The following is a 27,470-nucleotide window of genomic DNA, read 5'->3' as shown; positions in this document are numbered from 1 at the left end:
TTGATTAATTCACTTTGATTAAAAACGTAGCAAATATTATCAATCCTATTAACCTTTTGCTTTTGAAAATGCCCTATTCATTGTCCTTATGAATTCGTTGTGCAAATGTGTATATTATCATCCGGCTTTGTATCACATTTTACGTGATAGCATTTGTGGTAAAAATGTTTGTATTTTCTTTTAAAGATGTTTTTATTTCTATTATCGTTTTCTTTAATCATTCAAACAAAGTAAAATGATGTTAGAATTGATAAAAGTAACAAAATTTAGAATCAGAAAAACAACACCCATCTTCATCCAACACTTCATGAAAAGTCATTATACAGTACCTCTGTTATACCGATCTCTCCAATAAACTGTATTTATATCAATAGTAAAACGAGTTGAACCATAATGGTTCCTTCAAAATATGCATGGGCGGAAAAAATGTTTGATCTCTGAAAGAATAAGAAAAACCACTTTCCAGAAAAAATTATAAGTTCTTTTTGACGTCAATTTAAAAACTTCGTCACCTGTGTTAGACAAATGTAGTTCGATTTCATTTCATTAAAATCTGGATTTTTCATGAATCTTCTTATTAAGCTTACTTTTAAAGACTTAGAAAAGATTCTAAATGAAGCATTTTTAAACCACCATTCTCTCTGTTATGAATAATTAATTTTCTAGAAATTCGGTTGGTTGGCGTACCACATTGATAATCAAAGATTATTTTATTAAGTCTGGACAAATATTTGCTACATGGAGAAGGTAAGCTTATAAATTAATGTACCAATTTGGAAATAGCGAATGAATTGACCACCACTCTTCTGCCAATTAATTATCTATTATGGCCTGGTTGAGAGGGCACTATTGCCTCATAGTGTTGTCGAGGGATGGAATAGTGCCCGAGCCGAAGGCGAGGGCACTATCCCATCACGAGACAATACTATGAGGCAATAGTGCCCTCTCAACCAGGCCATAATGGGTTTAGTACATCACCCTCACATGAGACCCGTTCTAATATCACCGTATCAAAAGCACGTCAAGCGACACTTCGCAACGCTATCTTCATTTCAACGCTACAATGTTACATTAAAGGTATATAACATATGAATTATCGCAGAAACCTGTTTCTATAAACCGGGATTCAGCTTCATGAAGATTAAAAGAAGATCAACGAGTGATCTGTCTTTGTATAAAAGCATCATTTTTGTTTCCATCCCCGCACACAACAGTCGGTCCGCCATCTTGACGTCTTGGTTGAAGCGCAACGTTATAATTACGTCATGTAATGGTGACGTCACAATACATTCACGTTCAATTTCGCGCCACTTCAATAGTGCCCGCTTGCCCGGGCACTATTGCAAATAGTACCCATGTGTGTAGCCAATCAGAATCCAGTATTCTGTCACGTGATGTACTAATGTTAATTATATTTAGACCAATTATTAAGAATGGCTTCCACCTCATCATCTTTTTAAGTAAAGATAATTTGAGTTTCATCATATCCTGGGGTTTTGGGCTGAATATAATTCCAAGTACCTTTACTGGACCATTTGTCCAATAACGTATGGCCATTTCAACATTTGTTGTTAAAGAAATTTGCATTCATCCATGCTCTCAAAATTTCTATTTGTCTATAATATTTCTCAGGACATGTCCATTTGTTTTCAAACACTTTGTGAAATCATTTTTTAAAGTTATTTTTAAGGTGAAGTCACATAAGCTGCATATATGCCGTAGATCATGTTATTAAGATTTCAATTGTAGATATCTTAACTTGAATCACAATAACTTGTTATCTAAATATAAAGAGAACGTATCGTAGATTCTTTACTGTTCAATCGAACAATCAAATGTATGCAAACATATATTGCTAATGTTCTATAAATTTATATGACTGTATGTTCAAGCCGTTTCTTTGTCTTACATTCAGAGAAGCAATTACATTACGTATTGTTTATATTAATAAAATCGGACAATGATAATGCATAATTAAATGTGAGAACAGTTCGACAAGTGATATGGATTTTAATATTATATTGATACGTAAATGATATAAGCCTTCTGTGTAAATAGCGTAGTGTTTAAATGTCACTTTTCGTGATTAAGATGTTCGAAATTGTCATGAAAATATCAACCTCAATTTCATAGTCAAACTTTAAGAAATCCCGATTTTGGCTCAAATGTATGGATTTACAAAAAATGGTTAAGATCAAAATACCTAGCCAAATAGTAATCTTAATAATAAAAATACTTTAATCCTTTATTTCATAAATATTAAGTCTATTGATAGATATTGATGAGGCGTGCATATAAGTTGATATGTCGCCATTAAACGGACGTAAACATGTGTTACAGTTTTTTTGTTGTGTCGATTTTGTAAAGCTAACTAGCATATTTTGCTCAAACATTATTAAAACGCGACTGAAAATTGGGAATGTTTTATTTTCTATTGACGTTCTTGTTCCTAACGTCTCCCCTGACACCGACTCAATTTTGGCCATGAGTTGAACATTCATCTCTTTAATTTAAAGGCCCACTACCTTTCAGAGCCAAAAAATAAAGTTACTTAAAAGCAGTATTAACATAAGGAAATTTATGCACACTCCACATACAGAAAACAAAGAGTTAAATGAATTGAAAATGGCCACCATAAGGTGACATATTTATTATAAAATTATATAAAACTCATATCAAAGTAATAAAACAAATATTATGCAAACAAATTGACACTATGCAAACAAATTGACACATAATTCAGTTTTATAGAATTATGTTAAAAGATTATGAAACATAACATAATCTAGAACATCTCAATATTGATATTAAGGTGGGGGTTCGATAGAACAGGGCCGAATTGAAAATGGCCACCATAAGGTGACATATTTATTATAAAATTATATAAAACTCATATCAAAGTAATAAAACAAATATTATGCAAACAAATTGACACTATGCAAACAAATTGACACATAATTCAGTTTTATAGAATTATGTTAAAAGATTATGAAACATAACATAATCTAGAACATCTCAATATTGATATTAAGGTGGGGGTTCGATAGAACAGGGCCAAAAAATATGAAAAAATCTCAAAGAGGAACTAAAATAATAAAAAATTGGGCGGGTATACAAAGGGTGGGTTTTTGGCAATTTGTTGAGTTATTATCAATAAAATGTTGCACAAAATGTATGCCAATATGGCGCCCGTGAAAATTTTTTCTTAGATGAAGGGCTGATGGCTTAGCCAATCAGATTCTTTTACAAAAGGGTGACGTCATACGGTACCCCAAATAAGGGACAGTCAAGCAAAGGGGAATAACTCCTACTTAAATTGTACACAATTACTTCTTTATGTGTCAGTACATAAAATTAGCTATACGTATAGCTTGCATTTATGCACACTCCACATACAGAAAACAAAGAGTTAAATGAATTGAAAATGGCCACCATAAGGTGACATATTTATTATAAAATTATATAAAACTCATATCAAAGTAATAAAACAAATATTATGCAAACAAATTGACACTATGCAAACAAATTGACACATAATTCAGTTTTATAGAAATATATACCGATGGCCTAAGATGAGGTTACAATACCAAACAAATGTAAGGTTTCCTGTGTAAATTATGTTTACAGTGAAGATTCATTTCGCTGTTTTGCCATTGGCGCAAAACGCTCGGTAATTAGTACGACGGAGGGAAACATAATACGACCCGCGTTATAAAATTTAACATTTAATTTATTTAAATTTAATTGTTCACAAGGTGATGACAGGTGAAGTATTAATGGTAAGCTACATTTAATAACTTTTGCGACTCTACAAAATTATCAATCTCGTTTAACATTCCAATTTTAAAAATTAAAAGTCATTTCGGAAAGGTAGTGGGTCTGTAAGGAAGGTTTCGCATTGGCAATGTTCCTATAGACGATATGGTTTACTGAGTTATGTCCTAAAGGCAATATAGGTTAAATATTCATGAATTATATTTTCTTTGTATATATCATTATAAGGCCAAAATCAAAAATGAATTTTAAATTCTTTGATGTGCGTGACGGGATCGTACGTACGTAAAATGGAGCGGACCCCTCTCCCTAAGTATCATACCCCCGGGAATGTAAATAATAAAAAGTAATTACTATAATTATTTCACAGTAACCTCTGTATAGAGTTCTGATTTAAACGCATGTCTTTATGAATCGGGTATAATAATATCAGGGCGTCGATAAATTACATGTACGCATATAGAATTTATTGTATTATACAACAATTCATTAGTTTTGATTAGTATTGTTGGGCGTCCGATAAAGAGTTTAGACTATTTCGGCTATTTAGAAGGACATTTATTCTGGACAGCGGATTTCAAATGCTATTATAATTGTATTCAACCTTAAAATTTTATACATCTCATTTGTTGTCGAAACCATTACAATTAAAAATTTTGAAAAAGCCTATTGCTTTCATTTTATTGCCTTTTTAAATTTGCTGGTACCGAGTTTGCAATATAGATTCGATAACAATACTCTAAATAAACATAAATTAAAAACATTTGTTATAAGAAATGAAGTACGATAGCGCTTGAACGGTTTTGAATTAAAGGTAATTATTTGCCTTTATAGCTAAATGGTCTATAACCAACATTTTAAATGTTCTACATATATTTACCGACATTTGTAAAGTTCATATTCGCGAAGTTATATTATTTTTTCAATAATTCACTATACAATTGGCTTTTTCTCGTGTATAGCAAAAAAAAAAAAAACTCGGAGGCGCCGAGCTGTTCCGAATATCGCCGATGTCGGTCAGGTGATGCGACTCGGTCTTGGGCATTAAACATGGCGGTTCATATTTCATCTCAAATGGTTGTTTGATAAGCCTATGGATCAGAATCATTATACATATGACAATTCGTTGAGTGAAATTTGCGAGAAATATAATTAACAGATAAAAAATAATTATCAAAAATATGTTTTTATTATAAGAGGATATCATGTGACTTTAAGTGGTAATAACATCATAACTTTGTTAAAAGATACTAGTACACCCCTTTCTACGCAGATCTTTGACAATTTCACTTTTTTTCGCCCCTTCTTACAATGTACATCTATGTATGTCGAAAATATATCTCCGATATTTCATACTGACACTCAGTGTCAACATTTAAGTATTGATGTCACTATTTATTAATTCTATCGAGGTAGTTTTTTTCATACCCCGATAAAGTTAAAAAATAGTGACATCAATACTTATAATTAATTTTATACTCTATTTGATAAAATGAAGTATGTTTAAATGTAACGTTATAATGGTTTTTCAAGGGATTCTTTTTTTTCGAATCAATACGCAACGCAATGTCTCTATTGTGACGTCACGATAACGTCGGGGTTTCGCGCCATTCTAGGATTTTTTTTTTCAAAGTGGTATGCAAAAAAATATTGGCCAATCAGAAAGCCGGATTTGGTATGAAAACAAAGAAAAAATAATTATTGTCCATTACAATAACCGCTAAAGGAGTGTGGTATTACAAATACTAATTTATGTAAGTACATGCATGTATCATGTACATTTCATTTGCCTGTACATGTTGATGTGATTTGTATTAGAAAATATTATATTTATATATATATATATATCTTTCCTGAAACATGTCTACATTTTTATTTGACCACCATAACATTACGGTAGGAAATGGATGTTCATTGAGAAAGCAGGCATTTCTGATTTATACATAACATTGACATATGTGACGTCAATTGAAGATAAAAATGGCATGGTCATATTCAATTATACGTCAGGTTTTAATAGGTTAACAAAAAGACACCCAACTGAGTTATATCCGTATGACTTGCAATATTTACTTTCTATTATATGGTTTACCCTGTATCGATAAAAACCGCCCATAGGGGCTGCTGTAAATATTTACACGATTTCTTTCCAATAATTATATATGTGTACAAGTTTTGTATACGATTCCGTCACTTTCGTCAATAAATCCTAATTAAATTTGCGTTAAAATTAGGTTCAATTTAAATATTTGATGTAATAATAACCAGAGCCTTTTTATATCTCGTCTTTTGAAATAGTAAAATTCATACATACCCCTTTTCAATCACTAAGTGGAGAAATCTTGCTCATTTTATGTAAATGTTGATTTAATGATAAACTGCTCTTGTGTGACCTTAGCGTGATACTAGATCAATAATCGATAAAAGACAGTTATTACTGATTGATAAGCACCATACTATATCTAGTTAATCTCACTTACATGTATATTGCTTTTTATATGATAAATACAGGGTCTGAAATGAACATCCATTTTATATGAGCCAATGGAAAGCGTTCCAGGCCATATTACAATAGTGTCATATCATGCTTAAATTAGTTCATTGTCACTGGATACTAGACGGATTATGCGACAATTACATATCTAGTTTTCGTGCTTGCTACATTATAGTATACATAAAAAGAAAAATCGTAATTTGGTATGTGGTTAGGTTTTGATTCATTCAATTTTTTGCTATTATCTTTGTTTTAATTTTCTTTTTATTCAGGTTTTTCATCATTGCAATTTACAAATTACCAAAACTCACAATTTGTTTACTCCCATACTCATATTTACATGTACATGAAATTTACGATTCCTTTGTTAGAAAATACATACCTACTCACGCCTGTATTACATAAACAAACAGAACTGCCCACTAATTTGACTTGTTCATGTATCACCATTTTCAGCAAGAATTGACTCAGTCACTCTGCTCTATTACAATGTATAACTACTGAATAACAAGTATAGAAAGAATTTAAAAAACATCCATTTTTCCAAACAAGTACATGTGAACACCTGACTAAGAGAGTACACACTTACCCATCTGATTCACACAATATGCATTACAATAACAAACATAATGACATGCTCTTTTGTACAAACTCGTGCTTGTGTCACCATTTATTTATACAAGATTTATTAACATACATATTTTATAAGTTATACAATTGATAAAGTCCCTGCATTACATTACGTGCATTGTGTACTGAGAAGAAACTATAGAAAAAGAACACGCACCCGTCTTCCAAGCACTCGTACACCTACTCACACATACCTACAAAATACTCCGGTATAAATTGCATTCATGTAAATCAATAAAAAAGGACTAAGAAAAATGCCAGAATAAGCATGTTTAGTAAATTAAAATGTTTTGAAAGAAAGATAATTCAGATAAGGAATTTTCATGTCGTTCTCTAAAACATATACAAAACCAAAATTATCAATTATATCTAAAACCTTGTCTCTTTTTGGGTTATCTATATTTTTTTATGTGTTGTCATAATCGAGTTCGGATTTCAAAACAAGGTTAAAATCGCCACAAATGATAGTATGAGTACAATGAAAGTCTTCAAAAACGTCAGATATTTTAGAATAAAAGTCTGGACTATCTTGATTAGGGCCATAGATATTAAAAGAGTACGTGTGAACGTTCTGTTTCTATGTCTAATGCTGAAAAAGTCTTAGCCAGACTGACATCTAATCTGTCCGTCACAATTCTCAAATTCTCACTATTTTCTCGACACATTCTTCCCGGATTCTTTTCATGATTTATCCTCTCTAGTCAAATAATTCCAAGTGAATTTTTTCTTCCGTGTTGCTTCAGACTATTAAGCTTGTATTTTGTCTTATCTCTCGCTGCATGTAGACTTTCTGTTCTTCTATAATCAATCTTTGTGTCGGCTGTTTTGCCATTTAAAAATGGGTCCCCGTTCTTTTCTTAAAGCTCATATAAATACATGTTCGGAATTTCATCTTTTTGTTCATCTTTAATGTTGTAAAATATTATTAAAAATGATCATTTTTTAACAAATCGACAGGCCGAGGGGGTAAAACATTAATGTCTAAACCGAGGGTTGTCATTCCGTTATGACACGCTCACAGAAAGACATTATTCTTTTCCCCCCACGAAGATGAGCAAATAGCCTGAAAAGAAGATTGTTCATGGCTATATGATCATGGTTCCGTCAACTGCATGTACACCACGGTTACATAACGTCACGTAACCGTAATTGTTACTTCGGGTTCAAAAGGTTAAGCGTACTATCTGTCATACTCTAGGGTTTAACAGAGATTCAAGCTCTCGAGGCTACAGCCGCAGACAAATCAGGGAATGGTTGGAGACATTGTCATTCGCTTTTCATACTTTTCACCTGACCTCAGCAAAGGTCCATAATTGATATTTATAGGATCTTACATGAGTGTTCATTTCATATGATATTATATGAAACGAGTCTAAGAAGTTTTTATTTCTGCGAGCCTTGGCGAGCAAAAATGGAAACTTCGAGACGAGTTTCATAAAATCTCATATGAAATGAGCACAAATTTAACATACTTTTTATCACATACATGTTACTCAAAATAACAAAGAATTTCACGTCAAAATGTATTCCGAAAACCAGCAAAGGCCACCATTTTGTCTCGCCGTCCTCGTAATCTTGACGCTACGTCATTTTTCCTGACGTCATTTTATTGTTTCTGTCTGACGTCACAATGAATTTTTAGCCAATGAAAATCGCTCCATGCCCGGATTTCTCGAAACTTAAGTGCAGACTTAAGTCAAAACTTAAGTTTTTCTCCTTATGTAACTTATATGAATTTTTTTTTACTTAAGTCAGTTTTTGACTTAAAGCTGACAATGCAAGTTAAAAACATGCAGTTGAAATTTAAAAAAAAAAATATTAACGAAATATTTTTGTTCAAAAATTGTTTCTGAGACATCCCCTAGTTATGACAGTGTGGTATCTAAGGAAGTGGCAGCCATTTTTCTTTTGCTCTGCTTAGTAACCTTCACTGGCCAACCCCCTATATAAAGCACGGGACACGTGTATCATTCTAAACATATCTTGTCTCAGATACACATGCCCCGATATTGCAAATAACAATGTCAAATTGAAAATAAACACTGCACTCACCTGACAATATTTCATTGAAGTAATAGATGAATGTGTTGTCAGCTATATCCCAACATATGTCCAATACGAACTAATACAACACTTCAATATACACTAAATTTTACACGTACATGTACAACGACACGTGTGTGCCGCTCGTTCGGGTCAGGTACGTACATGTAGTCACGTGTATATGGTCAGTTGAGTGCGTCGGGTACGATGATATACGTGGAGATATGTGGACGGATTATTTTTGGATTTCTATTCACTTGCGTTGGAATTTTATTTTGAGAAACATCTAAATGACAACTTAGAGGAGTTGACATGTTTTCTTGCTAAAAAAGTCCCATATAGTTTTACAGGTGAGGATTTTGTTTACCTATTTGTAGGTGACATAACCTGTGGACTGCTAGGTGTATAGGTACATGAATGAGCGCACGTGTGTCGATTCACGCGCTTTATATAGGGGTCGGTGAGTCGTCGGAATGTAAAACAAAAATGGCTGTCCTCAACCGGGGAATGTCTCATAAACGATTCTTGGAAAAACGAATATACTTATTTTTAAAAAAAAGTCATCCTGGCTGTTCATTGGACCATGATATAATCAAACAAGCATATATGTAATTACACAATTATTTTTTTACAGGGGCGACATGCAGTGGAGGCAGAACCATTGGAGAAAATAATCCGAGAAATAAAGACGACGATCTGGACGGTACTATAGGTATGCAGTGGAGGCAGAACCATTGGAGAAAATAATCCGAGAAATAAAGACGACGATCTGGACGGTACTATAGGTATGTTATAGGACCATACACTGTATATCTACACACCGACCTGGACGGTACAATATGTATGTTATAGGACCATACATTGTATATATACACCACGACCTTGACGGTACTATAGGTATGTTATAGGACCATACACTGTATATCTACACACCGACCTGGACGGTACAATATGTATGTTATATAGGACCATACACTGTATATATACACCACGACCTGGACGGTACTATAGGTATGTTATAGGACCATACATTGTATATATACACCACGACCTTGACGGTACTATAGGTATGTTATAGGACCATACACTGTATATATACACACCGACCTGGACGGTACAATATGTATGTTATATAGGACCATACACTGTATATATACACCACGACCTGGACGGTACTATAGGTATGTTATAGGACCATACATTGTATATATACACCACAACCTTGACGGTACTATAGGTATGTTATAGGACCATACACTGTATATATACACCACGTCCTGGACGGTACTATAGGTATGTTATAGGACCATACACTGTATATATACACCACGTCCTGGACGGTACTATAGGTATGTTATAGGACCATACACTGTATATATACACCACGTCCTGGACGGTACTATAGGTATGTTATATAGGACCATACACTGTATATATACACCACGACCTGGACGGTACTATAGGTATGTTATAGGACCATACACTGTATATACACCACGACCTGGACGGTACTATAGGTATGTTATAGGACCATACACTGTATATATACACCACGACCTGGACGGTACTATAGGTATGTTATAGGACCATACACTGTATATATACACCACGACCTGGACGGTACTATAGGTATGTTATAGGACCATACACTGTATATATACACCACGACCTGGACGGTACTATAGGTATGTTATAGGACCATACACTGTATATATACACCACGACCTGGACGGTACTATAGGTATGTTATATAGGACCATACACTGTATATATACACCACGACCTGGACGGTACTATAGGTATGTTATAGGACCATACACTGTATATATACACCACGACCTGGACGGTACTATAGGTATGTTATAGGACCATACACTGTATATATACACCACGACCTGGACGGTACTATAGGTATGTTATAGGACCATACACTGTATATATACACCACGACCTGGACGGTACTATAGGTATGTTATAGGACCATACACTGTATATATACACCACGACCTGGACGGTACTATAGGTATGTTATAGGACCATACACTGTATATATATACACCACGTCCTGGACGGTACTATAGGTATGTTATAGGACCATACACTGTATATATCACCACGACCTGGACGGTACTATAGGTATGTATAGGACCATACACTGTATATATACACCACGACCTGGACGGTACTATAGGTATGTTATAGGACCATACACTGTATATATACACCACGACCTGGACGGTACTATAGGTATGTTATAGGACCATACACTGTATATATACACCACGACCTGGACGGTACTATAGGTATGTTATAGGACCATACACTGTATATATACACCACGACCTGGACGGTACTATAGGTATGTTATATAGGACCATACACTGTATATATACACCACGACCTGGACGGTACTATAGGTATGTTATAGGACCATACACTGTATATATACACCACGACCTGGACGGTACTATAGGTATGTTATAGGACCATACACTGTATATATACACCACGACCTGGACGGTACTATAGGTATGTTATAGGACCATACACTGTATATATACACCACGACCTGGACGGTACTATAGGTATGTTATAGGACCATACACTGTATATATACACCACGACCTGGACGGTACTATAGGTATGATATAGTACCATACACTGTACATATACACCACTACCTGGACGGTACTATAGGTATGTTATGGTACCATACACTGTATATATACACCACGACCTGGACGGTACTATAGGTATGTTATAGTACCATACACTGTATATATACACCACGACCTAGACGGTACTATAGGTATGTTATAGTACCATACACTGTATATATACACCACGACCTGGACGGTACTATAGGTATGATATAGTACCATACACTGTACATATACACCACGACCTGGACGGTACTATAGGTATGTTATAGGACCATACACTGTATATATACACACGACCTGGACGGTACTATAGGTATGTATAGTACATACACTGTACACCACGACCTACGGTACTATAGGTATGTTATAGTACATCACGTATATAAACCTGACGGTACTATAGGTATGATATAGTACCATACACTGTACATATACACCACGACCTGGACGGTACTATAGGTATGTTATAGGACCCTACACTGTATATATACACCACGACCTGGACGGTACTATAGGTATGATATAGTACCATACACTGTACATATACACCACGACCTGGACGGTACTATAGGTATGTTATAGGACCTACACTGTATATATACACTACGACCTGGACGGTACTATAGGTATGTTATAGGACCATACACTGTATATATACACCACGTCCTGGACGGTACTATAGGTATGTTATAGGACCATACACTGTATATATACACCACGACCTGGACGGTACTATAGGTATGTTATAGGACCATACACTGTATATATTCACCACGACCTGGACGGTACTATAGGTATGTTATAGGACCATACACTGTATATATACACCACGACCTGGACGGTACTATAGGTATGTTATAGTACCATACACTGTATATATATACACCACGACCTGGACGGTACTATAGGTATGTTATAGGACCATACACTGTATATATATACACCACGACCTGGACGGTACTATAGGTATGTTATAGGACCCTACACTGTATATATACACCACGACCTGGACGGTACTATAGGTATGATATAGTACCATACACTGTACATATACACCACGACCTGGACGGTACTATAGGTATGTTATAGGACCATACACTGTATATATACACCACGACCTGGACGGTACTATAGGTATGTTATAGGACCATACACTGTATATATACTCCACGACCTGGACGGTACTATAGGTATGTTATGGTACCATACACTGTATATATATACACCACGACCTGGACGGTACTATAGGTATGGTATAGGACCATACACTGTATATATATACACCACGACCTGGACGGTACTATAGGTATGTTATAGGACCCTACACTGTATATATACACCACGGACTGGACGGTACTATAGGTATGTTATAGGACCATACGCTATATATATATATACACCACGACCTGGACGGTACTATAGATATGTTATAGGACCATACACTGTATACACTGTATATATACACCACGACCTGGGCGGTACAATAGGTATGTTATAGGACCATACACTGTATATTTACACATCGACCTGGACGGTTTTATTGGTATGTTTATGAAGTCAAATTTAAGCGCAAGAGCAAAACAAACTGTAAATTATGATAAATTAGCGTGGATAAATAGATGAGACCAATCGTTCAATAATTGAAATATCCGCTCTACATGACTTAGCCCCTCAAGAGTGCGTGAAAATCGCTAAATCAAAACAATCACTAAAATAAGTACATTTCAGTATCTTTACATGGATTACGTAAATATAATAATTAAATATGCATTCATTATAATGATGTCTGTTCTTCAAAAATCTTATTAAAGTAGAAATCGATTCAGAATCAAGATATGTAACTTATCAAACGCAGAAAATGTGTCCAATGATTACTACTTTTAGACAAAATCTCAATGTAGATGATATTTACGAACTGTAACCTCTCTCTAGGTCGTACTTACATCTCGCCCGCCTGCTAATGTTTTGATGCTTGGATTTCAGGTACGAGTACGCTGATCATCAACAACGACTATAAGGTGGATTGTGACTGTGGCAATATCTACGAGTGGGAGTACTACGCTAAGACGAATGCAGGCCAGGTTCACCTTCAAGTCTGGAGGGAGGTGGGCAATACCAATGTTTTTACATTGGTGGGAGAAAACATCATTACGGTTACAGGTGAGTATACTATATATGGCTACAATATTAAGTTAACAGTGGTCTAATTAGTTTAAAGATACATCAACGCCGATATAGCATACTTGTTACTCATCATTTGAACAATAACTGACGTTTAATCATGTATATAAGTGCCTCATTAAGACAAAAATACAATTAAAATCATTCATTTTATTGTTGGTGCATGCGCAATCCGTACTTCATTCCATAAAGGGCATAGCGCCATTGAGATTTTTTCCGGACGCAATTTATTGTTTTTAATATGTTAAAATAGAAATAAAATAAGAAGCTCATTTTTTTCAACTGTGGTAGTGGTGTAAATTAAGTAACTTTTGTAACTGAAAAAAATACTAAAACATTTGCTCCTGTTTTTGATAGAAAAGAAATACCATTTGTCAGTGGTGGAGAGTCTTTAACTTCATATGGCAATGCAAATTGAAAAGCATGCATTTGAGATTTACACAGCATATATAACAAAACTCGATTCAAAAATAGTTTCTGAAATACTCCCTGTAGTAATTGACAGTGCCGTATCCAAGGAAGTGTAGCCATTTTCACTTTTCCTCTGCTTGGTTACTATTCACTTACGATCACTGATCATTATCCTATATATATAAGGCACGGACATTGGCACACGTGCGTCATTTTAAACAGCGCAGGCCTCAGATGATATTGCAGATCACATATTACCAACTGAAAAATAAACAATGCACTCATCTGACAAAGTTTCATTGAAGTATTTTTGTCAGCTAGTTCCCAAAATATGTACAATAAGAGCTAAAACAAAACACTTCAATAATATATATATATATATATGATAACCTTATGATTTAATTTGGTAACATACAGCGGGCATGGTAAATGGTGAACACATCGCATCCATCGCAGCTGGACAGAGAATAAATGTTCAACAAGATGACTATTTAGGAATGTGAGTAAAATGGTAATTACACGATGGTGAAATAAATGACTATATATGAGATAGATTTGGTGACCTTCAAGAGCTCGATAATGTGTACTGTCATTTTTGATATATTGATCTAGGGTACGCAAAGTTTAAAACATATACAACCAAAGCAAAAATGAAATGAAAAAAGGATAACAATTTTTTGCTAAAATATGAAAATATGAAATGAAAAAGGATAAAAATATGTTTGCTAAAATTAGAAATGTTGAGATCTAATATGAAAAAAAAAAAAATCACCAAAATTGACCCAATTTGTTTTTTAAACAATAATTATGAATTTTGTATAATTGCTTTTCTTCAACTTATTAAAGTAGAAGCGTTTTTTGTTTTTTGTTTTTTTTGTTTTTTTTTTTAAAGTGAACAGTCGGGCAAGGATGGCTAAAGTCGGTAAAAATGGTGTGAATGTATCCAGTATAATTTCTTATGAAATAGAAAAATGAAATCTCTCGCCAAAATCTGTCTGCGTACGAAGAAATTAATTTAAAGTATAGGAATCCTTAAACGTCCTCCCGGCTGACTATGTCCGTGGTTACATTTACACGCAGCCTCGCTTTCAATGCTTTCAACTTTCCTTTACTTTAATGGTCAGAACTGGGAAACGTAAGCAGAACTTGGCCGTCGTATTAATATGTGAGAACTTTTGGAAGGCCAATGAATGCATTAAGACTGGTTTTCTTTGCCCGACTATTCACTTTAATATCACAGGTAAAGCAATTTTTCTCAATGCCATGTGGTCAAATGTAACGTATCTGAATTGCACTAGATCAATCTTGATGAAAACACTAATTTGGAAACATTCGCCTGTTTCAAGATACAATCCTGGGAGTCCAATCATCTCCAATAAGAATGAAGGGAGCGGAAAGGACTTTAAGGAAACAGAGTTGGTGGGAAACATAGGCGTAGGAAATACATACAACTGGGGATCCATCACTACTGATGATGACCGGAAGTACGCACTCAATGCAAAGGTTAACGCCGGTAAGGACAATCAAGTACTGTTGACCCTTGATAATCCGGACACTTTTGTTTCTAATATATGGCAAACCATTCGAATCGTTTCCGGACTGCCGGTGTAACGTTGAAAATGGACCTCAGTTGAAAATTGACCTAGGGTCAGTTTTCAACGTTGAAAACGGATCCCGAATGCCGTTGAAAATTGAACCTGCCGTTGAAAATTGACAGTGTCTAGGGTCAAATTTCAACGGCAGGTCTGTTGAAAAATGATCGTTGAAAAATGACCTTGGCAAACTATCAACGGATGGTCTGTTGAAAAATGACCCTAGTACATTCACATATATAACTGTCTCTTCTGTGCTGGCATTTAAATTACGTAATCACCTGGATTTGAATTGAAATTTGGTATTCTTATCATCATAACAAATACCTCATTTAAATATTTTAGGTGCTTGTATGTTTATTATGGAGAATACGGCACTACAAAACTTCCATTTTTTCTATAGTCATTTTGTTCGTCCGTGTAGATAATGTTAAATTAATTGTTCTCAAACTGAGGAATTGCTACATAACACTGAGGTAACGTAGAAAATAAAAAGGAATTGTTGTTATCAACTGCATGCAAAGTTTGTACTTTGTGGTGTTCACTTCCGAGTACCAGTGGATAGTGTTACAAAACTATAATTATGAGATATTATTAATTTGTTTCTTAATGATTTTTTATGATTATATTTTCGAAGATTTTACGTTTGTCAGACAGATATTCAGTAATTGTTAATATATATTTATTCCCTGCAATACAAGAATGCATGTATTATATATCTGCGTATGGATCAGTTATGTTGTGCTCTGCGTATGGTTGTGTTGTTGTGTTGTTTTGTGGTTGTGTGTTTTTGTGTTGTGTGTTGTTTGTTGTGTGGTGTTGTTGTGTGTTGTTTTATTGTTGTGTGATGTTGTGTTGTTATGTTGTGTGGTGTTGTGTTGATGTAAGTTGTGTTGTGTTGTTATGTGTGGTTGTGTCATTTTATTGTGTTGTGTGTCATTGGTGTGTTGTTGTGTTATGTGTTGTTGTGTGCTGTGTGGCTATGTTTTGTGTGTTGTGTTGTGTTGTTGTGTGTTGTGTTGGTGTTGTTGTTCCGTGTTTGTGTAATGTGTTGTTACGTGATGTTTTTGTGATGTACTGTTGCGTTATGTTGTTGATGTTGTGTTGTTGTCGGGTGTTGTGTGCTGTGTGGTATTGTTGTGTTGTTAGGTGGTGTTGTATTGTTGTTGTGTCGTGTGTTGTTGTGTGTGTGGCTGTGTTGTGTGTTGTTGTTTTGTGATGTTGTGTGGTGTTTTGTTGTGTGATTTTATGTTGTGTTATGTTGTGTGATGTTGTCGTGTGTTGTGTTTTTGTGTGTTATTGTGTTGTTTTTGGGTGGTGTTGTATGGTTGTTGCGTGGTTGTGTGTTGTGGTTGTGTTGTGTGTTGTGTTATGTGTTGTTGTGTGATGTTTCGTTGTTATGTTGTGTTGGGTTGTGGGGTGTGTGTGTTTTTTTGTGGTGTTGTGTGTTTAGTTTAAATCAATTTTATTGTAACAAAACACAAATGGATTGGACAAAAGTTATTACAGCTTACTGGCGTCCTTTCCGAACAAATAAATATATAATTACAATGATTTTTTGTCACGTGATAGCTTAAATATGTCTATATATGTTTACTTTATTATATCAAAACAAAACAAAGGTTACAAATTAAGTATATAACTAAAGAGATAAAGGAGGAATAAGAGACACCAACGCATATTTTTGTTTGTTATAGAGGGTTTTGCTTAGAACGTATGAGTGGTTATTCTTATCTAGTCGGCGTAAGTATAATCCTTGTCTACACACAAATAGCATTTTGCTTTTCAAATGTTCAGTCACATCCCGTGCCGCGTTTGCCTTTCATCATGATAATCCGGGTCATTACGAATTCCTGTCTTTCGTACTTGTTATATGTTGTTGTTGGGTGGTGTTGTGTTGTTGTTGCGTGATGTGTATTTGTGTTATGTTGTTGTGTGATGTGCTGTTGTGTTATGTTGTGTTGCGTAATGTTGTGTTGTGTGATGTTGTGTTGTGTAGTGTTGTTGAGTGTTGTTGTGTTGTTGTTGGATGTTGTTGTATTGTTGTTGCGTGGTTGTGTGTTGTGGTGTGGTTGTGTTGTGTGTTGTTGTGTTGTGTGATGTTTTGTTGTGATGATGTGTCGTGTTGTTGTGTAATGTTGTCTTGTATTGTGTGGTTGTGTGATATTGTGTTTAGTGTGATGCGTTGTTGTGTTGTGTGATGTTATGTTGTGTGGTGTTGTGTTGTGTGATGTTGTGTTATTTTGTTGTGTTTTGTTGTGTGGTGTGATGTGTTGTTGTGTGGCGTTGTGTTGTGTAGTGTTGATGTTTTGTTGGTGTGTTGCTGGTGTGTTGCTGTGTTGTGTGATGCTGTGTGGTTTCGTGGTGTTATGGTGTCGTGGTGTGTTGTTGTGTGGTGTTGTGTTGTGTAGTGTTGTTGTGTTGTTGGTGTGTTGCTGTGCTGTGTGATGCTGTGTGGTTTCGTGGTGTTGTGGTGTCGTGTTGTGTTGTTGTATAAAAACGAGTTCTTATGGGGTCACCTTTCAACGAGGTCTATTTTCAACGGGTCGGTGTAAAAAGTGCGCTGAAAGTTCAGTTTTCAACGGTTTTCTGGGTCATTTTTCAACGTTGAAAATTGACCCGAGGTCAGTTTTCAACGGGGGTCCATTTTCAATGTTACAACGGATTCAGAAAATGTAGTCAGTAATTAAATATATTCGTCGATATTTTTATCCGAGTTGAAGGTTTTCCGGATTATCAATGTCCGGATTACCACGGGTCCACTGATAAGGTCTCTTCAATTATTGTCAATATTTTAGATGGGATTTGTTAAAAAAGAGCGTCAATTTTGTGATCTACAACAAGCTATTATTAACACTACTTTTTTGTTTACTTAACACCATTGTGTAAACATATTTATTATCAAACGTGCAATTTAGTTTTGTGATGTTGTCTTCATTAGCTTATGACATGTAATGCATTACGTCTACAGTACTTACTGTTTTAAGCTATTTTTAGCAAAATGTGTACTAGTATTTCATTTAAAATCAGGAATGTTGTTTTAGAAGACAAAAATTTAGACTCGAATGTCCCTGAAGAATCATCCTGTGCTAAGCCTATCCTTTATGATTATTTACCATTTGCCGCAAGGGAGATAATTCTGTAGCCGCAAGGGAGGTTACTCTGTAATATGCAAAATTGAAATAATACCCTTACATGTACTTCCGATTACTTAGGGTCTAATCCATCATTCACTAACATGGGGGTGACTATCACGATGATGGACTCGTCCAGTATTGGTGACTACCTGTATACTGCCGGAGTGTACGACGCGGACGGAGATACCCTTACAACCACCATGACAACATCCACGTACTTCGACTTCTCGACTTCAACCCGTGCGTACATCAGCATGTGTGAAAATATTTATAAATATCAGATAAATCGAATACACGTAGGCCTAAGGATATAAATGGTCCTGTATAAGGTATTACAAATTTGAATGAATATATGAGCGGACGATTATTGTGATAATCATAGCTAGTTTTGTGCTTCCATAAAGCAGGCAAGATGCATTGATGAACAAGTTTTTTTTTTATTATGAGTCACGTGAATTATTTGTGTTGCTCGGAAGATGTAGAAGACAAATTAGATTAAGAGGGAGATAATTCAAATCTAAATGTGAGATTCGACAAACTCTCTGTCTTTATATATATTTATGAATTAATCTTTGTCCTTTTACATATTTATAAATTAATCGGAATTAAAATGATATTTGTTGAATAAGCTCTTCAAGACTATATTGACATAGTTAATACTGAGTTGAATTACTAATTCTTTGTCACAATTTCCTCCGTATACAGCCCAGAATTGTTAGTGTCATGAAGATATATGTACTAAATTGTTTTATAAGTGCAAGTGACAGTGAAAACGAATGGTGTCCCAGCGGGATCCTATACCTTGAATTTCCAAACCAGTGATCCATGTAGCAACACAGCCTCTGGCACGCTCACCATAACAGTCACGAATTCCGTAAGTACAAACAATTTGTTTTCAAATTTATATTACATCATTGGAAACAATCGGAACTCTCGGATGTAAAACATTACCTCTGATGTGATAGGCCTAAGAAGATGAGAAGATGTAAGTCTATCAAACATTTTCTTCGCCGGAAACCCTAATCAAGTCTAAACAACTACGCTTTGGAAAAGGAATACTTATTGAAATGTTCAAAAGTCGTATTTTAAGAAAATGAATGTAACCAATTCCGATTGCATTGATAATCCACAGTACCATTTTTCTTTTAAATTACATGCGTATATACTGCATTAATGTATTTCTTCATATTCATAAAAATGTATTTTCTACAAAATTGTCTTATCGAGTATTATCGATAGTGTACAAAAACAAAAAATAATAATCCTAGGAATTTTAGATTATAGTATATACAACCGGTATCCAACATTTTATTCAGGAACCAATCATCACCAATCTGCCAGCCCGCTACTATATACACGAAGACATAACAGCCGAGACTCTACAGCACAGTATTGCTACAAGTGACAATTCACCGTCCGATACGATCGTGTGTACAGAGACCGAGGCCAAATTCCTCTCAAAACTTACACCATCGTTAGGTGAGCACAAATTTCACAGTTTTCAAAACGAATCTTTTGGAAAGTGAACTTCAAAATGTATGATGGATCTGCTGCGTTCAATTTTATTGACTTTGTCAGGACGTTGCTAATTGAATGTCATATTGACGCAATCGTCAGCTGTCAAATCAACCGTCCGAGTGCAGCACGTGAATTTTGTATTGTGCACTACGGCACCGTCCGAGTGCCGCACGTGCATTTTGTATTGTACACTACGGCACCGTTCGAGTGCCGAACGTGCATTCTGTATTGTACACTACGGCACCGTTCGAGTGCCGAACGTGCATTCTGTATTGTACACTGCGGCGTTTGGAGTGCCGAACGTGCATTCTGTATTGTACACTACGGCACCGTTCGAGTGCCGAACGTGCATTCTGTATTGTACACTAAGGCACCGTCCGAGTGCCGCACGTGCATTTTGTATTGTACACTGCGGCACCGTTCGAGTGCCGAACGTGCATTCTGCATTGTACACTGCGGCACCGTTCGAGTGCCGAACGTGCATTCTGTATTGTACACTGCGGCACCGTTCGAGTGCCGAACGTGCATTCTGTATTGTACACTGCGGCATGTGCTACAACATCGGATAGGCGTGACTACTTACTGCCTGGAGATCGGTTAATTATCGCAGAGAAAAACGTTGTCCTCGCCTATAGAAATGGTTCTCAATGACAGGTTAAACAGTTTCCCATGTCAACTTGTACAAAAATATAAGAGGATATATGTGATAACATTGATTATGATATTAAAATACATGTAGTGAGGACATCTGTGACAATGATAATGATCATGGTAATGATGATGCTAGTGTGCAAAGCTGTAACATGTAACTATAGTGATGCTGTTTACTGAGTGTGATAATGGTAATCAATTATAATTTGCTAATGTGTGATATGATGATTTCTGAATGACGGTGTATATTGAGTGAGTATTTGTATGATGATGATGATGATGATGAATGAGTGAATGAAGAGGATGAATGATTTGTGTGCTGATGTCTAATGAAACTTTTACATATTAAAAACTTCTGAAAAAAATTATATATATATAAACAGAAAAACTGTCTGTGTCCAAAAGACATCATACTGTAAAGAAGCTGTTCGTTTCGTTCAGTTAGTCATCAACCGGAAATTGTAAATGTAAACCGGGGATTTATCGGTCACATGATTATCTAGTTTCAGTCAACAATCTTACCACATTAAAATAGAGTTTCTATTAGCACCACTTTATGTCAAATTCAGCCAAGTATAATTACCAACAGATGTTTGATGATGTCATTTTTAGTAGTATTCAGCCAAGTACATTAACGTTACTTTCTTTACATTACAGTTTATGGAATATACTCACAGTCAAACCCTGGTTTTGTGTTCAGTACCCAGAAGAAATATACAATACCAGTGACCTGTACTGATTCGGCTGGAGATTCTGATAGTAGCTCTGTGATAGCATACATCCTCCCCAATACCCCGCCCACCTTCACCAACCTCCCCGGTGAGTACATCTTCCCCAATACCCCGCCCACCTTCACCAACCTCCCCGGTAAGTACACCCCCCCCCAATACCCCGCCCACCTTCACCAACCTCCCCGGTGAGTACATCCTCTCCAATACCCCGCCCACCTTCACCAACCTCCCCGGTAAGTACATCCCCCCCAATACCCCGCCCACTTCACCAATCCCACCCCAATACCCGCCCACCTTCACCAACCTCCCCGGTAAGTACACCCCCAATACCCCGCCCACCTTCACCAACCTCCCCGGTAAGTACACCCCCCCAATACCCCGCCCACCTTCACCAACCTCCCCGGTGAGTACATCCTCCCCAACCCCCCCAAGTACATCCTCCCCAATACCCCGCCCACCTTCACCAACCTCCCCGGTGAGTACATCCTCTCCAATACCCCGCCCACCTTCACCAACCTCCCCGGTAAGTACATCCTCCCCAATACCCCGCCCACCTTCACCAACCTCCCCGGTGAGAACATCCTCCCCAATACCCCGCCCACCTTCACCAATCTCCCCGGTAAGTACATCCTATCCAATACCCCGCCCACCTTCACCAACCTCCTGGGTAAGTGTATCAACCCTAATACCTCTCTTTCATCAATCCCCCGAATAAGAAAAATACACTTTTCCTTAAATTCCGTCCACTTTCACCAATATTCCGAAAAAAACATGCACACCCTCCCATTTTCAGCAAACTGCCGAATAGGTATATCTACCCTCCTCGCTTTCACCAATCTCCGGAATAAGTGTATATCTCCTCCCTAAACCCCGCCCACTTTTATCACTTTTCTGATTAAGTATATACAGCCTCCCTTAAACTCCACCCCCATTCACCAATCTCACAAGACGACATACATGCATCAACTCTATAACTTAACCAACCCTAATTCGCTGACTTATCCGACTTATCCTTCAAACATGTTCTTTTGACATAGATATGCATAGACGGGTCAGGTACAATGTACATGTGATTCTTAATTAACTTCAAAATGTAATGACATCGGAGAAAACCATAATATATTAGCTAAAATTGTATATACATCAGCTTAATTCTGGATATTTTCTCTTCTTCATAACTTGAGAGTTTCTTCGTAATGTTTCGCCTCACACTGCCTCAAGTTTGGCTTTAACTTGAGTGATTCCATATCATTGTCTATAAAAGGGATACTGACTGGTTTACCCGTGGTCAGTATAATATGACAGGTTGGGATGTGGTGTTCAGTATCATTGACAGCATGCTTCAGTAGGATAGCAAAATAAAGGGCAAAGGTCCCATGAACTCCAGGATAGCAACTTATCAAAGAGGCAAGTCTTGGGTTAAGATATATTCAGATTATGAAGGAGTAAAATGGATAAGACTAAATCAAGAACGTTTCCTCACCTAGACTTCTAATAATTGTTGTTTTAACACTTGGTAAGTTGGTAAAATCAAAGCGTTTTGCTAGTTTTCATTATTCTGTTTGCAGCTTCCAAATCTATTTCCACTTCGACAGCCAGTGGGACAAGCGTATTCCAGGTATCCACATCCGACTCAGAGGGAGACGGGATAACCTTCTCCTCAACGTGCTCTGTCGTCAGCTGTCCGTTCACTCTAGATACGAATAGTAAGTTCAGTTATAAAGTACAGTCCAATAAATATTTATATTTCAAGAAATTATTTCTGATTATACCTTCTTATCTTGTGATTTACAGCCATTGATTCAATTTCTGCTAACATAATGTGTAACCAAAATTAAATTTAACTTTTAAGATTTTTTTTTTCAATATAATATGGAGATAAAGTTGTTGTGTAAAATGTACTATAAAATGACATATTCTTCGTTATGTATTTATCAGGTACAACAGTTGTTAATAATAATCAAAACATGAAACGGTTTACAGGTAACCTATAGATTAGGTAAATGTTTATGATATTCAAATCATATTGAATATTAGAAGAATGCCTACGAGACCAATAAGGACCTTAACACTGATGATGCCCGTATTCATTTTGATAATTATAAGCAATTAGGAGAAGCATCACTTTGCGTCATTGTCTGTCAATATCTGAGTAACATTTGGTCTAATTAGTAATATACCATGTTCTTGTGTTAAAATAATAGCTGTATTTGTATTATGTGTGTTGTGTGAATGGAGTATGCAAAAGAGTTATCTCCCTTTATCTGTTGTAAAATTTCATTTCAAAACTTAAATATAAAATCTATAATTGATGTAAGTTTAAACTATTACTTTTGCCACCATTGGAGAGAATTTATATAGGCTTTGCCTGTTATTTAATCCATTTGACCTGTAACATCTTTGTCAATAAAATTTGTTGAAATGAAAAATCACTTTGCGTCGTACCAATAAACTAATAATTCAAAATAATCCTACAAACGCATTTTCATGTTTAATTTCATTTCAAACAGGATTATTTTTAAATTGATGTGTTATATTTGTTTGTGTGTTTTAGAACATTAGATCAATTATCATTTTTATATCATGACTCATGACTTGTCATCAGAAACTTACGGTGTTGCACGTTTTGAAGAAAAAACACTTTAAATCTATTGACCATTTTTCAATTGTCGCCATCTCTTGTGACATTTGATAGATTAAAAACGACACTGTTCATTCTCTAACTCAATATTGCATATCACATAAAATATGCTGGAAATCAAGACCTAGCTTAAACACACCTAAAACATAATGTCGGTTTCACGCTTGGAGTTATCAGCGATCGATAACTTCAGGTCTGTGTATTGTCAAAGTAAAAGCCTTGTGGTAGTAAATTTAAATGAAAACACGTAGTCTGTAATGCCCGAACCGGAAAATCTAAACCAAATGATTACACGATGTTTTAAATGTATGTTTCTCTTGTTCCTGTAGCAGGTGAGATCCAAACAAACACCAACCTTGACTCCTTGACCACAGTCGGTTATGATATACTGGTCAGTATCAGTGATGGTCACTCTACGGTGGGACCTCGGTCACTGACCATCATAATCACAGGTAAAAAGAAAATAAAGCTCCTATTGAATAAAGTTTTAGATTGGCAATAAAGTTACAATTGTGAAGCAACATATTTATTATGTCTGCCGTATTACTAATCATTCGACGGATTTGCACTTATTTATGCAATGTATTTAAATGTGTTTATCATCTATTTCGTTTTGGTTTTAAATGAATTGTTTTTACTTTTAAACGCAGAAAAAAATAATCAACTTCAACCATTGATACTTTATGTTTTGTTTGTATCAGCAGCCGAAAGGCTAATTTTGACGTTTATTCCTCGATGCGTACCTATATTTCAGTTATTCGTCTTGCTGGTAGAAAACAGTCAAGAATTCTATCATTCATAAAGACCACGTCTCAGCACCATAAAACTTTCTCAGACAGATATTTTACTCAAGTCTATGTATAATCATACATTTCAGTAACAAATATGTCTGAGAATAGTGTTATGGTGCCGCGCCCAGGTACATTTATTTTCGTGTTTTAATTCGTAAGATCTCTTCGTTTAACGATTGTGTGTTTTTTTAATGAAAAGGTATAATAATACTGGGTTCATTTTAACTTTCCACTAGGTATAAATACTGCCCCGGTTATACAAAACTTGCCTCTGACCTTCACCTTGTCTGTGCTAGAGACTGTAGGACTAAATAATGCAGTCTACCAAGTGCGGACGGTCGATCCAGATACTTCCACTCAGACCCTGACATACAGCTCGGTATTCACTCCGGTAGAGGGCTCTACGATATTTACGGTTGATACGTCCAGTATGTATATAATCGTTAGCTTCTTCACGTTCATCTTATGCAGTTATGAAGTATAGGCTATGTGCTAGGATGGTCCCACATGCAGCCACCAAACCTCCGAACCTTTTTTTCTCTTTTTAAGGTTTCAAAATTGATTTTATTCCCCAGCAAATTAGAGGGATGCCATGGTTGGGACCCTGGGTTCATCCCTCTTACAACGTATAGCCTCTCACAGGAGGTCTCTTTCACTCCTTTTACTCGATCGCTTTCATTCATCACATTTGATTTGCTCCATTCATTCTCCAAACCCATTCATACAAATACAAATATAGATACTAGTATATAACTTTAAATTAAGTGAAAGGGTTTCTCTTGTATTCGTACATGTAATCATTTATATTATTGATGTTATGTCACCTATTTGTTAATTATGACATGATATTTTTTTTTAATTCTTGTGGCATAAAGTTGAGCACAAATATATATACAAATTTTAAATAAGTGAGAGGGTTTCTCTTTTATTCATACATGTAATCATTTATATATATGCTATGTCACATATTCTTTGATTTTTATATCACAATTTTTAAAATTTTAGTGACATAGAACTGAGCACTGAAAAAGAATCAGACAAGTCTGTAACATATGTAGATAGCATCAATTAATATAACGTATAACTGCCTACATGTATGTGTACAAGAGACGCTAGGTACAGTCAATTGGGAACCTCAAAAATACATATATGTATGGCACACTTACATTATGAACTACATGACATTAGACATTACGAAAAACAAACAAAAAACAAAAAAAAGAACAAAAAAAAACAACACTACATTTTTTCTGAACCCTTATGACCCACTGATCACAAATCAAAATCTTAACATTGCTTATGTTGGGATGAACTTCCGTTTATGAGATCATCAAGATGGCTGCCATCTCGAATTTCACTAAAAAATGCCAAATTGTCATAACATTTTTCAACCGAAGAAGAAAATGACCACAATAGAACAATAAATACATATCAGGACCAAATGATCCAACAAGTGTAGTGATTTCTACGCAGGAAATAAAATAAAATAGAATTTTAAGCTCACAAATGGAAATGTTTTGTAAACCAAATTATGGTAGAACAATAATTCTCTTTTGCAAGATAGAGTTGTACATTTCTAAATTAGTTGAATAACATTGTAAAATACAGATGTATGTCGTAACATGTTGCATCATCTTTTTATTATTTTTTTTTTAATTTTTTAATATATCCAATTCCTCTCTGTGCAATTCACTGAAGCTTTTAGGATTCAAGATAACCTAATATGTTTATAGAAACTAATCAACTTCTATACATATGTATATAACTTTATTGCTTATGTCATATTTTCTTATTTCAGCGGGACTTTTACATACCTCATCATCGACCCAGATCGACTACGAGGCTCTGACAGCGACGACGTTTACAGTGGATATTAGCGTTACAGATGGACAAGTGACGGACACTCAGTCAGTTTCTGTATCCGTGGCGAATGTCAACGAATCTCCAACTTTTGGATCAGCTACCTACTACGTCACTGGAAACGAGGGAAACGTAAGAATGCTATACACATAATCGTTGATAATGATGTGACATCGTCAAGGAGCACGGTGGTATCAAAAGCTAATTGGCGCGTATGCAAATGCCAACAATGCAATGTCTTTGCTGTGCCCTTTCTCCGTCCAAAATCACTAATGCAAATATGCTACTACGCGTACAACATATTTACAACGTAATACTTTTTGACTTAGTTGTTTTACACTTTCACCTATGTA

General features: G+C 35.6%; 1 protein-coding gene across 1 annotated transcript in view; it reads left to right on the top strand.

Moving 5' to 3' along the window:
- The window catches only part of LOC138328380 (protocadherin-15-like), a 31,254-nt gene that overhangs the window by 147 nt on the left and 3,637 nt on the right, over window positions 1-27,470 (top strand). Inside the window, exons 2-13 of the mRNA XM_069275166.1 lie at window positions 9,576-9,653; window positions 13,588-13,764; window positions 14,614-14,695; window positions 15,543-15,709; window positions 19,004-19,165; window positions 19,681-19,799; window positions 20,242-20,404; window positions 21,752-21,913; window positions 23,394-23,531; window positions 24,796-24,918; window positions 25,494-25,685; window positions 27,056-27,249. Coding sequence (XP_069131267.1) covers window positions 9,576-9,653; window positions 13,588-13,764; window positions 14,614-14,695; window positions 15,543-15,709; window positions 19,004-19,165; window positions 19,681-19,799; window positions 20,242-20,404; window positions 21,752-21,913; window positions 23,394-23,531; window positions 24,796-24,918; window positions 25,494-25,685; window positions 27,056-27,249 — 1,757 coding nt within the window. The remainder of the gene's footprint in view (window positions 1-9,575; window positions 9,654-13,587; window positions 13,765-14,613; window positions 14,696-15,542; window positions 15,710-19,003; window positions 19,166-19,680; window positions 19,800-20,241; window positions 20,405-21,751; window positions 21,914-23,393; window positions 23,532-24,795; window positions 24,919-25,493; window positions 25,686-27,055; window positions 27,250-27,470) is intronic.

The sequence above is a fragment of the Argopecten irradians genome, chromosome 7, assembly GCF_041381155.1.
Source record: "Argopecten irradians isolate NY chromosome 7, Ai_NY, whole genome shotgun sequence".
NCBI classification, from domain to species: domain Eukaryota; kingdom Metazoa; phylum Mollusca; class Bivalvia; order Pectinida; family Pectinidae; genus Argopecten; species Argopecten irradians.
The sequence above is the reverse complement of the archived record's forward strand: the minus strand, read 5'-3'. Positions and strand labels throughout refer to the sequence as shown.